We start from the raw sequence: 13,747 nt of genomic DNA on the forward strand, positions 1-13,747 counted from the left end.
TGCCCCGGGCCCCCCGACTTTTGAAGGGCCCCCCTATGTGGAAAAAAATGTGATTTTTTTCCTTTTGGCCTTTAAAGTTTCTGCAAAATTCTGTGCAGTACTGGACTGATGCTACTGTAGACGTAGAGATGGTTTTTCGCGCCGTAGGCGCAAAAAAATTTTTTTGCACGGGGCCCCCCGATCTAAAAGTGCCCCGGGCCCCCCATCAGCTAAATCCGGCCCTGCCCCGGTGGCAGTACCGTATTTTACAAAAAAATACTACCAATGAAAATTATACTGAAAACACTTAGAGAAAATAATGAAATGTTGAATAAGGTTACAATCGCAATGTGGCAATGTCAATCAGGACTGCACAAAATGAAGCATATAACCTTTCCAAACTTGTTTTGTAGTTTCCTGAAATCATACACAGTTTGACTAATGTACTTTCATTTCTCTATACAACTTCAGCTTCACCAACATCCCTAAACAATCTTCTATGGTTCAGTTCTTTGTCTCTAACATAACAAAACAAAGAAGTTAATACCAAGGAAGGGCGCCACCTTCGTACAGTTGAAATTTGGTTGCTCAGCAAAAATTTTTAGGGATAATTTTTTTGTGTAAAACGACAAAAAGGCCAGCCTGTTGTTGTCAGAACGAAACTTTCGCGGTTTTGAAATTTGTGCACATCTCAAAATAGAAAATACACGTCATAGAACAATTCTCTTTGTGCATCAACAGCTTATCATTTGAAATATTTGTATTATGTTTTATTGTTGTGCAACATACACTTTTACAAAAAAGCTTGAATAAACACAAATACACTTTAATACTTACAAATATGTAGTTTGAATAAAGCGCACAAAAAAATTGAAATGGCGTCAGAGATGTTCTTCCATTAGTTAGGTTATTACATTGTAACTTTGGTTAATTTTTCTGTTTTAGTGTGCAATTTTTCGTATTATCCCAAAAACATGCGATTTCATTGTACGTGTGAGTGAAGTTAATTTTCGGTTAAAGTTAAATTAAAATTTTGTTCTTCTATCAACTGAGATAAGCATCTACAAAACTAATGAAATAATCCTGTGAATTCTACGAGTTTTATCGATATGATTCGCATTTTTCCAACAGAATAACTAACAACTGTAAGGTACACACAGAAGGAAAAATATAGAGTCGTTGAAAAATGATTCAACATGAAGCTTGTATCTTAAAAATAATATTAACTATACTAACGGTACTTGGCTGCTGTTTGAATGGGATATCTGAAATAGTAAGTAAATCAGTTCAAGTAAATTAAAACTAGCACATTAACAATTTCTAAAATGAAGTTTGACAAAGAAGCAAAAAGGCGGATATTGCTATAACAATTTAAAAATGGATAAAAGTCCGCCTTTTTACAACTTTTTCCGCCCCGCCTCGTCCTCGTGTGAACTGAATAGCCTAATGGAGGCGGAGTTGTTAGATTTTATTTTGTTTGGACTACAATCTATTTATAGTAATAGATGTGCCAAGAAAATATTTTTTGAAAACTTAAAGGGTGGTTGTAAACCGGGTATATATTTTTACTATCACTCCAGTAAATTATGTAAACTAATATGTTATGTAGCCTAAGCTATGTATTGTAATGGTTTGAAACTAGATAGCAAACAAAGAAATCTTTATTTTCTGACTTGGCTGTTGCTGGTTTCATTTTCTTGGTCACTCTGTCGAACTCGGTGACCAGGCCTATGTCAGTGATTGAATGCCTCTACAAGTATGCAAAACTGCTAAGATTATGCTTTCTCTGTCTGAAGATAAATTTGCCAACTTTTGTGTGTTCACAAAGTTTTTTTCCTTGAATTATATGTATTGATCTTATAATTTTTGATACTTAGGTTTTGTAAAGCGTTTAATTGTAGATCACATGTTTATACATCATGGATCCAAACAACTACGCTTCTCAAAACAATTCTATGGGAGGAGAGGGTTATGGACAGATGCCTGATCAAGGTAATGGTTATGGTCAGCAAGAACAAGCACCTCCTTCCCGTGACCGAGATGACAAACGTGATCGAAGTAGACACAGAGACCGAGATAGAGATCGAAAAAGAAGCAGAGACCGTGATCGAAGAAAGAGAAGTCGCAGCAGAGAACGTCGAAGGTATTGTAACTTTAGCATTGAAATTTTTTTTTTATAATTTTGTAGTCTATCATTTGAACAGCTTGTCAAAAAGAATTGTATGATAAATTAAACCATTTTTTTAAAAAGCTCTTTGTTTGGATACTTTTTATTTTGAAACTATATCACCTGATTGGAATCGACGAAGACATGTAGGGTAAAGTGTGTGAACAGCATTCAACCAACTGAAAGCTGTTTGTGCCTTTACTACTTTCCTTTTACTTCACTGTTTCAAACCCTAACTAGGTTTGCATCGAATTGTGCATTTTTTGTATTTATTAATTGTTTAGTAAAAATCTTCATTCTTACACCCCGTGTACCTTTTCAAACAAAAAAGCTTGCGAAGTGGGTTTTTTGCTATACTTGCATAGTCACTAGTCAGGCACTGCACACCAAAATTTTACCATACGCTTGAACATAGGCTACAGCATGTTTTTTTACTGATGTTTAATGTAGTTATTATTTGGCTTAACTAAAAGTAAACTCAGTAATCTTTGGAAATTTGAATATTTTGTTAATAAAGCTTCTGCCGACGCAAGAAATAAATGCCGAACACATGCATTAAAACATCAATATATTTTTTTGTTCAATGTAACATTTTGTGTGAAAAGCATTGCCGGTTTAAGCAGCTTCACCCACTGAAGCCATGACATATTTTACTGTTCAATATAACATTTTGTGTGAAAAGCATTGCCCTACCTGCCAAGCTAATATAGCCTAATCTGCAAACTTAACTAGGAATAGCACCTAAATGACCAGGCGCCACAGTGCTCCGCACCTCAATATCCTGACGCCACAGTGTGCGCGTCTATTTGATCGGCGCCTACCGGTAACTGTCTGCACTCTGCATCTATAAGACGTGCTCCCATATAAACTTTTTGCATTGCATGGTTATTGGCTATATCATTGGTATCGTAAATACAGTCACTTTCTATTTTGACAAATATAAAGTGAACATTATATTTGACCTTTTATTTATTTGGTTGCAAAGCTTTATAACTTTCTGAACCAGGAATGATAAACTTTTTGACTCGGGGGCCAAAATTTGACAGATGGCACATATGTAAGTATATAGTGGACAAAGAACTAGAAAGATTAAGCCTATCAGCATGCAGTTCAGTGACTTTGCAATGCCACGTATGCACAAAGTTTTTGGTTGAAGTTCACACAACTTTACTACCTCATAACTCTTTTTGAGTTCTGCAACCTTACTAGGCTAGCTAGTTTCATAGCTCAACTTGAACAGATTGTATATATACACATGAAAATTCTCAAATAAATATTCAATTCTTAGCTTGGATGAAACAATAAATCAAATTGCCACAATTTAATTGTATGGATTTCAGTTGTCTCATGGGATTGTGTATCCAAATCTTCCATTTTCAATAAGTTAAAATAGTTCATTATCATTAAAAACATAACACTTTCATTTCCAAACAGAGTTTTCCTTGCTTTAGGGATAACAACTATTAGTTGGTAATGGTGGTTTTCAGCATTGTGTGTTGTTGTTTCTTTTGAAACTCTCTTCAACAAACGAAACATACTGTTTTAAGGGTTGCAGTGCAATTTCAGTTGCAGGCTTTAAAAAAATTTTTCCGGTGCCCAAATGTGTCCGACTGAAGCAAGCTGTTCAGCGGCCATCCAAACTTCGTCACTCAGACAGTCTGACTGGCTTTCACACCTTTCTGTTCTGATTTATCGCATCAATAAAGTGTATTGTGATGTCACTTGCATCCTGCTTAGGCTATCTTCAGACACCAGTTGCTTGGTCAATCGATAATGTTAACAATTCAAGCATAGACAGTAGGGTAGTCCCAAAAATTTTTTTTTAGAATTTTGTTACAACCACCTTACCTTTTTTTTACATTGCCTAAAAGAAGTTAATGTGCAAAATTTGGTTAAAATTGAACAATGTTTAGAGGTGCCACAAAGCCATTTAATTTTTCTCTCAAGACACAATATAAAATAGTGTGGCACTGTGGCTTATTAACTGTTTCTAAACCCTTCTGTACTATGTTATACTGTAATGTCATCAGGACCTTAACAAATGTTTATTCCATGGGCATTGGACCAGCTTTAACCAAGTTTTTTAGCCCAGCAACAACAGTTCTTTTTGTTGCATCTGGAAAGTTCTTGCGGTGATCTGCCACCACTTGAAGAAGGCATTGTCTTTGTTTCTCATCCTTTGTCAGAACATGGATATACTCTTGAATTAGAGCCACTCCTTTCTCAGCTGTGTCGTTAAGCACTTGAAACTGTGATGCTTTCTTTTTTCCTGCAATGTAACCATCATTTGACAGCCACAGTGACGGTGGCAATGACAGGAAATCTGTCGACAAATGCAGAGCTTTGAAGAACTGCATAGATTTTACTAAAACAAAGTCTTCTATCTCACTTGCTTCAATTTCTTCCATCTTCAAGCTGGCTTTCACGGCACGACTACTCTTTCCAGGCTTTTTAAAGTTCTTAACCATTCTTTGCTTCCTCTCTTCAGCAACACCATCACCAAAGAATGCAAATGCCACAACTTCTTCACTCAGGTACCAAAGATGGTTGAGGAATTTTCTGCATGTCACTTTAGAGACACTGCTGTTGATGGAGGCATAAGCTTTCAAATTCTTCAAGAAGACCAGGTCATTGGCTGGTGCTGAAACTGCTACCTGTGCATCAAACCAGGCTCTGAAATACACCAACACTGCAAGCCCTTTTTTTTTGCTTTGCTGTCAGCTTTACTTGTGCCCGGAACATCCAAATCTTGAGAGAACAAAGGACCTTGCTCATCCACCGTGCTCTGTGGAAAGCTCCGCTTTCTGATAACCAAAACACCCTGATCTGGCAATTCACCAAGGAAGATGATGATCAGTTCCAGAAATTCTCTGTAATCTTCGCTTGGTTGTTGTTTGCATAGATATTTCTTTGCAGACATCAACAAGGAATCACTTTCTGGTGCGATATAAATCTCCACTGAAGGTTCGCTTGCTGCGGTTTCATAATCATCTTGCTTGAGATGTGGCCAGCGCGCTTGAAACTGCTTGAAAATCTCGATGTCAGGCCCTGATGACAGTCCCATTGCATTGTTAAATACTGCACCTATCACTAGTTCAAATATATGGTGCCGACACGGCAACCATAGAAGTTCCTTCTCTAGCTGGACCTCAAGAAGATGACATGCTCCATTCCTTTTTCCTGTGTTGCTGCTAGTTGTATCAAAACTCATTGACTACAACATTGTCTTCTAGTACCCAATCATTCAGGGCTTTGACTGCCAAAGCCATCGATTGTCCAGATCCACTTGTCAACTTTAGTACAGCAAGCAACTTTTCTGTACCATCATACAATACAATCACTGGTAACCTATCGTATTTGTCCTGACACCCTGCTGTGTCTGGGATTAGCTTTCCATCCCAATGCACAACAACCTTAACTCCCGGGTCAAGAATGTCAAGACTGAAATTGTCCTTACTGGACATACGCGCCGACTTCCGGGGGGGCCGGGGGGCAGCGCCCCCCGTAAACTTATGGTTGAGGGACAACAAAAATGGTTATTACAAGTGGTGTTTCAAAGATAAACCACTTCGCGAAAGAGAGTTAGATAATTTAAACGGACTTAAAGAATGCCGAAAGAGAAAAATAGCCTACGTTGCTCTTGCCCGCAAAACAGCAGCTGATCGCATGACTTTCTCATAATAAGGTAAGGAAATTTCAAAGTAGATGGTAGAGTAACCTACGCTGTTGGAATAGTCACGTAACTACTCACTGCAATATTAAGTAAACCAGCTAAATTAGACGCGCTATTTTCAATAAGGTCTTCCCGCTGTGAGATCAATCATGATTCAACAGAACCGAACGCATTGTTTTGTTCGCAATGTGTGAGAATTAAATCGAAAACCGATAAAAGAAAAGGTGTTTAATGGTCTTGGTCGCAGATATTGCTTGCATTAACGACGTCTTTTACCGCTATTATGACCTAGCTAACCTGAAATCATTGTTTTATGCGGCCGCTAAGCTTTGACATCGACTTCAACGATCATGGAATGTTGCATAATAAGAACGATTATATCCTACATGCAAAAATAAAAAAATTGATCTCTTAAAAGAGCTCCTTCCGCTGTTTTGTCTCGTGAGCTTTGCATATTGCTCAACAAGTGCATAAAGTTTAGAATTGACAAAAAATCATTAAATTTGAAAATTAAGTTTGAATCACTGCAAATAAACGTATTCAAAACTTTTACTTCGGCCGGCGCCATTTTAAACTCTGTAATCTACGTCGGCAATGATTTTGCCGCAGTAAAAATGCGTTCATTTTGAAAACTGCCGAGCTGGAGACATCAGCTTGTCCCATGTATAAGTTGACCCTGTTATTTTGAGGTGAAAATCACTTGCGAACATGTCGACTTATACTCGAGTATATAAGGTATTCAATAAAAAACATGAGAAAACTCTTCGTCGTTGTTAACGCTTTGAAGGTAAGTAATTAGCAAAGCGAGGTCAATAAAACCGATAGCGGGTTCCCACTCCGCTTGAGATCATGATTTTTTGCGTTTTATTTCGATAACTTCACTGTCTTGATCGTTGTTATTCACTCGCACGAAAAGGAAATGAATCGGCTTGTTTTCCAACTGTTCCAATTATGAGCTAAACAGTATCAAAATTTTTTACTAGGCGTAGGCTACTGCATGCGTAAAACTAATCGTTTCAAGCAGTGGTTCTAATAAATTCGCTTCCGACCTAGGTGTTAATATAAACAAGACAGTAAGCTTAATCAAAAGACTATTTTAATTAAGAAAAATAGCGTTATGGTTATGACGTCATCACCTTTTTCGCCCCCCAAGGTTTTTTCAAAAGTCGGCGCCTATGTTACTGGAAATAGCAGCTTCTAGTCTTAGTGACCTTCTTGAACTGACGAATAGTTTTTCGATTAATGGCCAATTCATCCACATTGTGGCCTAAACTTTGAGCTGTTGCAGCAATGATATGAACAGCTGCTCTGTCACTGACTTTGGTTCGGTCCAGAGCTTGTGCTAGTCCTGGAGAGATCACATTCTTCGCTCTAGCTGTAATTGTACATTTCCATTTTTTTGTGTCTGCTTTTCTGAAGAACTGGACTGTTCAGTATTTTCAGACTCTGGTGACGATGTTGAGATATCTTCTTGATAACATGCTTGCACTGCAGAAGATGATACTTTTGCCTTTTCAGCTCGAGTTTGCTCCTCTTGTTTCCGCTTGACAGTTCGTGCTTCTTCCGCAGCAAGTTCGTGATCAACTGAGCCTAGGAAATCTCTTCGTCCATCTCTTTGTGCCATCAGAAAAGCACGGTCTTCTTCAATAGTAGTCAGATCCAGTGCTTTCGCGTGTGCTATGTCAAACAGTTTTGTCAAGATCGGCACTGAACTTTTCTTCTTTCTTCATCTGTGTATCTGTTCTCCTTAAAGCCGCCTTCTGGAGTCCTTTCCATTGCAGAAATAACTTTTCCAGTCTTTCTCTTGCATGTATTTCTGTGCATGCTATAATCCTGGCTCTCTCCCAGAATGGAATACACAATTTGATAACTTCTTTGCAACTTTCTTTGATGGTTACCTTCTCAATCTTGTGGAGATGGAAGAACACGCTAAGGACTTCCCTAGCAGAAGGAAGCTTTTTTCCAGACAGTTCCTTGAAAGTGGGACCAATCAACCAAACATAATTGTCCTTTCTGGTTTTGGGCTTTGCACCACCAATCGATAGGCCTACTACTATTATTGCTGTTGCTAGCCATCTGAAAAACATAGAAAGAAAAACGTTCACAACTTCATCAGTACACTACGATCAGTGCTCATCGTTTAAGGACCCCTTAGTGCATGAAAGTTAACCTTCTGTCAGTCTATAAACTCCTCCTGCCTCTTCTTTTTCATAGAAGTAGCATATTCAATTTAGAACTGCAACTTGTTCGCTATGCTTGCTATCTTGCAAGTTCTTGGCTTCACTTTCAAATTCTAGCCATCGAAGAAATTACGCAATACTCATTGATTTGGGTGTAAAAAGAATTTGCTTGAAGAGAAAAATTCTGCACTGGGGAATTTTTATTTCGAATCGGCAGTACCAAAAAAAAAGATTTCGAATCATTAGGGAATCGTATTAAATCGAAATACTGAAATAAGCACCCTTACCCCGATTTGCAACCTCGTGTGGCACCTCTAAATATTAACCAATTTTTCTGAAATTTAGCTTGTTACCTTCTTTTAGCCTATGTAAAAAAAATTGTAGGGTGGTCGCTAGTCGGAATGTTTCGAATAAAAAAAAATTTCCCCATACATTTCCGGGACCACCCTAATCAGGGTTGTAGGTATTTTACCCGACCCAAAAAAACCCGGGTGGTTTTTTTTCAAAAAACCCACTTAAGAAAACCCATAAAAAACCCAGAGCATCATATTTGTCCAATTTTTACAAGAAAATTGAAAAAATTAACCAAAGTACTACAAGGTACTTAAAACAAACTTCAAATTAGGACTTAAGGATGTGATTGTGAAGGAAATTTTCAAGGATAAATTGAAAACTCAGTGGATATTTCTGTACACAAAAATCAAGTAATGCCACTTTGTACTACACTAAAACTCATTTATGCAAGAAGGCCTCATAGTTAAACAGCCCTAGTGCATTATTTTATTGAGTGATCCCAGCATGTACTGTGAGTGAGAGGCACTTCATTGGTAAAAAGTAGTACTTGAGGTGAAATAAGCATGAATCTACCTTTTTTGCATCTTTTTTAACTAAAACCCCAAAAAACCCGGGTTTTTCTCAACCCTGCCCTAATAGACAGTGTGTATTGTGATTTATCGGGTGCTTTGATTGCTTTCTAATCCTTTGTGATTATAAGTGGCAAAGTACTTCATTCACAAGGCCGCTTGCGTGAAATTTTCTAGGAACTCCATGGCGAAAAAATGAACTTTCAGCCGACGGAAAGTGGAAACCTGGTGGACAAAATGTTGGTTTTTGTAGGTTAATCGCAGCGATGGCTGCCTTCAGTTTCGAGACCTGCAGTTGAACCATCGTGGGCTTTTAAAGTCACCTTTTATGAAGACACTGAATGGTTCTTGCTGTTTTGAATCTTGCAAAATCTAAACATGCTCTTTCTACGTTTGATGCTAAAACTTAAACTGTCTGGTATTTTTACAAACGTTTTAGATCAATAGAGAGTTTTTCATAGTTTGACATTATGTCATAATTAGGACGATTTTTTTATAACCTAAAAAACTCAAAAAGGTAACTTTAATTTTGCAAAAAAGTAACTTTATTCAACAAAAACAAGAAAGCGAAAGAAATAGCAGCAAATCAACATAAAAATGCATCTAATTTAATTAATTTGTGCTCAAATTATAATTACACATTCCGTATGTAATGTTTTACATTCTCTGGCAGGAAGTTTCTCTCAATCAAACACTTTAGCTGTTGCAGGGAAAACAAGTGGTTAAATATAGTTAGCACAATTTGTTTCATTGAAAAAAATTGCTTTACGAGAATTCGGAAATACACGCGATACGAACAAGCATGGGCTCGTGCAAACCTAAAATCCGTACCACAGTAGAAGATATATTAAAAGTCGTGGCATTACATAAAATAAAAATTCACCTCTTTAGTAGCAATGAAACATAAATACATAGGGGAATTAGGCAAAAAAGTATACAAATGAAAAGTATCCTAAAAACACAAAGTGACTTTGGTAGCTTAATAACTTTTGAAATATTGACCCCACAACCATGAAATTTTGCTTCTACATATCGTTTGTTAATTGGTACAACTAAAAAAAGGAACTTTAGTGACAAAAAATCGCCATAATCATCATTGATAATAATTTCTAAATTGGCTTGCAACAGCAAAATCTCAATTGAAATCGTGGCTTAGATTTTTAACATGTTTTGTACTCAGGACTCGCAAACCTTCAATTGCATATTCATTGTTTATGAGCTTTTTTCTAATTTTGCAGCTGAAAATTTTGTCCCAAAACAGGCACCGTTCGCGTAGCAGAGATCGAAAGCGACGCTCATCGAGTCGTGAAAAGCGGCAGAAGCCAAAGAGAGTGTACAAGTACTGGGACGTTCCACCGCTTGGCTACGAACACGTCACTCCGATGGACTACAAAGCAATGCAAGCGGCTGGCCAAGTCCCGCTGGTGGCAACTACGCAGATTCTTGGAAATGCTCCTTCATCATCTGATAGTTTACAAGTATAAAGGATTGAGCTTATATTTTTGTCACTTTTTGTACTACCGTAGTATTGTGAGAAGCTGTTATCAAACTGAAACATAGGCCTGATGCTACAATTGCTACATATCTCATTTACAAAGTTGCAACTGATTTGGATATGTGGCTTTTAGGACGTTCAATGTTTATTTCCCAACCAAATTAATTACACTAACATGTCAAAATTTATTAATGTTGCCTTACTCAAGAAATTTGATTTCACTTGTAGAAATGCTTTCATTCTTTCAAGGCAATCAATAACAAAGCTGCGCTGCATCAAAGTTTCCTTATATGTAAGGTCTAAATCCAAGACAGCCAAAGTTGTCATTTTTGTATTGATTCAACGTCTTTGACGTGAAAATGATGGATTTCACTGTATGGAATGATGACAGAAAAAGAAATTTGTGGTGATGCGTTTGATTGTAGACCCAAGAAGCACTTGAACTTCCGATCGTAGATAGAATCACAGACCCATCTGATACATCTTTGTAAAATTTGTTTGATTACGTTTTCCCTGCGCTTTATTTACATCATGTTTAATGTTTATCTGTTTTGTCCCTTATAAGGTACCAATCGCTGGCAGTCAGATGACACGACAAGCTCGCCGTTTGTATGTAGGCAACATTCCTTTTGGTGTCACAGAAGACGCCATGATGGAGTTTTTCAACAATCAAATGAGGATTTCTGGCCTGGCTCAAGCGCCCGGCGATCCAATCCTGGCTGTTCAGATCAACCTGGACAAAAATTTTGCTTTTCTCGAATTTCGATCAATCGATGAAACGTCGCAAGCGTTGGCGTTTGATGGAATCAACTTCATGAATCAGTCGCTGAAAATTCGACGACCAAGTGACTACAAAGCACTGCCTGGCATTGGCGATCACCCTTCTATCCATCTCCCTGGTGTGATATCAACGGTCGTGCAAGATTCACAGCACAAGCTTTTCATCGGAGGTCTTCCTAACTACCTCACGGATGATCAGGTGAAAGAGCTGCTGACATCTTTCGGTCCACTTCGTGCATTCAACTTGGTCAAAGACAGCGCTACAAGCTTGTCGAAGGGTTATGCGTTTGCTGAGTACGCAGACAACAATATTACTGACCAAGCCATTGCTGGCTTGAACGGCATGCAGCTTGGAGAAAAGAAGCTTGTCATTCAACGTGCTAGTATTGGAGCAAAGAGCAATCCACTTGGCGCATTGCATGCTCCTGTCACTCTGCAGGTGAGCCTAATTAAGTCAGTAGAGATTTTTGTGTATGAACTAGCGATTTCTGTCTATGTCTATGAACTAGCGTACCCAGTCCCAACAACTTAGGTTATTTTACGTTGATTAGACGTCTGCAGGCGATATAAAAAAAGGACTGATTTGTTGGATAGGTAGTGTGATGGGTCCACTGGCCACGTTTTTTTGCGAAAATACTGTAGTTTTGACGCAAAGTACATGCAATAAGAAGTGAGCCAACCCTTTTGGAATTCAGCTTGCCTGGAGCAAGTTAAACTGTCACACGTCTGGGACCTGGGTGTGTAAACGTGCAGTATTTTAGAACGATTTAAAATTTTCAAAGTTTAGCTTCTTGTATGTAGTTTTCGTCTACAACGCAACCTTGTGTGTAAACCACGAAACAGCAAAATCAAGCAACGGTGGAGCGTAGCCCGTTGCGCAGCGTACTTCAAAAAGAACCATTATAACATGGCTGGTTTTTTTATGCCATGTTGCATTTTTAGATTCCCGGCATGGTGCAAGCCACAGGGGCAGGACCAGCGACTTGTGTTTTGTGCTTGATGAACATGGTAACTCCTGATGAATTAACGGATGAAGAAGAGTATGAAGATATTTTGGAAGATGTTAAAGATGAGTGCAACAAGCTTGGAAAGGTAGGTGCCTTCCCAGACAGGAAAATGACGGATTTTGCTGGAGTGGATCTTGTTGAAATATGCTGTACTGTGTTGCATTTTTATTCTTCTGTTTTCTTCTAAAGGTAATAAGCCTGGAAATCCCGCGACCGGCACCTGGCCTGACGGAGAAAGATGGCATTGGAAAAATCTACGTTGAATTTGCCGGAAAAAGCGATTCACAGAAAGCTGCTTTGGCTTTGTCCGGCCGTAAGTTCGCCAACCGCGTGGTCGTGACGTCTTTTTACGATCCGGAGTTGTACCATCATCGGCTATTCAAATAAAACGATTAGACAACTGCCTGTCTGGATTGAGAAAATACATGCCCTCATGGGAACAAAACCAACACCTCCTATACACCGGCTGTTGATTTTAAACTGTACATTACGGCTACAAACTAAGACAATTTTACCATGTCATTGCTTCAGAGATGAGAATGAGACAGTTTTTTTTTTAAATTCAATGGAATAATAAAGTATGTTTTACTGACAGCCCACAGACAAAAACATTTGATTGTACTGTAAATCACTGCAAAATTTATCACTGATCATTATTGTTCGTCTTCGAAATTAGAAGCACAGTTTTCACTGATGCATATCACATTACGCAAATATTAATATTATGTTGCTCGTCAGAAACGCACACTATGTTGATGTTTTGATACACATGTTGAAGAGAATGCTTTTTCATCATTCTGGTTAAATCAATGCACAGCCACTAAGTAAAAAAGCCTTGCAAGAAATGTGTCAACATATCGGCCGTTTGGGCAAGAAAACATTTTTTAAACAGAGTGATAGTGTATTAAAAATGTTTTTCACCTGTCACTCATATCTCATGACTTTGGAGTTGTCAAAAAAGATTTGGATCTATTAATAAAAGTTGTTTGACTTTGGTTCAATGTTTTCGTCAGATCAAGTAGTAATGGCATGTGACTGGTTAGATTGATAGTGAAAATTGTTATCCTTGGAATAAGTACGCCTCTTTGTCAGCTTTATCCTGGCTCGCATATCGTACTTGCAGAGTCTTTAATTTGAACCACTGACGTAGTGACGTAGGCCCGATCACAGATATTTTGATTATTTTTTTCCTAATTCGCGCTCATTGCGACAACCGTAGTACAATGCAAGACACTTCTGCAACACAGCTGGAAGCAGCGAAGGGAAATGGTGTCATGCTTCGAATTATATTGCCAAGACACTCTGGAGAGATGACAAAGCGATAGGCTACTGACAGATGAAGTTTCCTCTTGTCTAAATTATTTCACCTAATAGGCGACGCCAGGTGGAAAGCTGTCCTTTGAATGGACTGCTCAAGCGCATATTCCGAAAGTCTAGGGAGCCAGGCAGGGTTGCATTCCTGGGGGGGCTCAGTCCCCCGAAATACGAAAAGGCTTGATGTAGGGGGGGCTCGTTCAAGCTTCCATTTTTCAGCTTTTCTGGCTGAACAACAACTTCTCGACTGAACAAGTAACACTTTAACAGCTTTCTCACAACAGAACTG

The 13,747-nt window shown here is 38.4% G+C and overlaps 1 protein-coding gene across 1 annotated transcript; it reads left to right on the forward strand.

Moving 5' to 3' along the window:
- The first annotated feature begins 1,860 nt into the window (after positions 1-1,860).
- Positions 1,861-13,139, forward strand: LOC145784482 (splicing factor U2AF 50 kDa subunit-like). The gene is made up of 5 exons (XM_082596307.1): positions 1,861-2,122; positions 10,124-10,340; positions 10,923-11,576; positions 12,080-12,229; positions 12,334-13,139. The coding sequence occupies exons 1-5, from the start codon at positions 1,899-1,901 to the stop codon at positions 12,529-12,531; spliced, it is 1,443 nt and encodes a 480-aa protein (XP_082452433.1). The 5' UTR covers positions 1,861-1,898; the 3' UTR covers positions 12,532-13,139.
- The last annotated feature ends 608 nt before the right edge of the window (positions 13,140-13,747 follow it).

This window comes from Aplidium turbinatum, chromosome 15 (assembly GCF_918807975.1).
Source record: "Aplidium turbinatum chromosome 15, kaAplTurb1.1, whole genome shotgun sequence".
Classification (NCBI taxonomy): domain Eukaryota; kingdom Metazoa; phylum Chordata; class Ascidiacea; order Aplousobranchia; family Polyclinidae; genus Aplidium; species Aplidium turbinatum.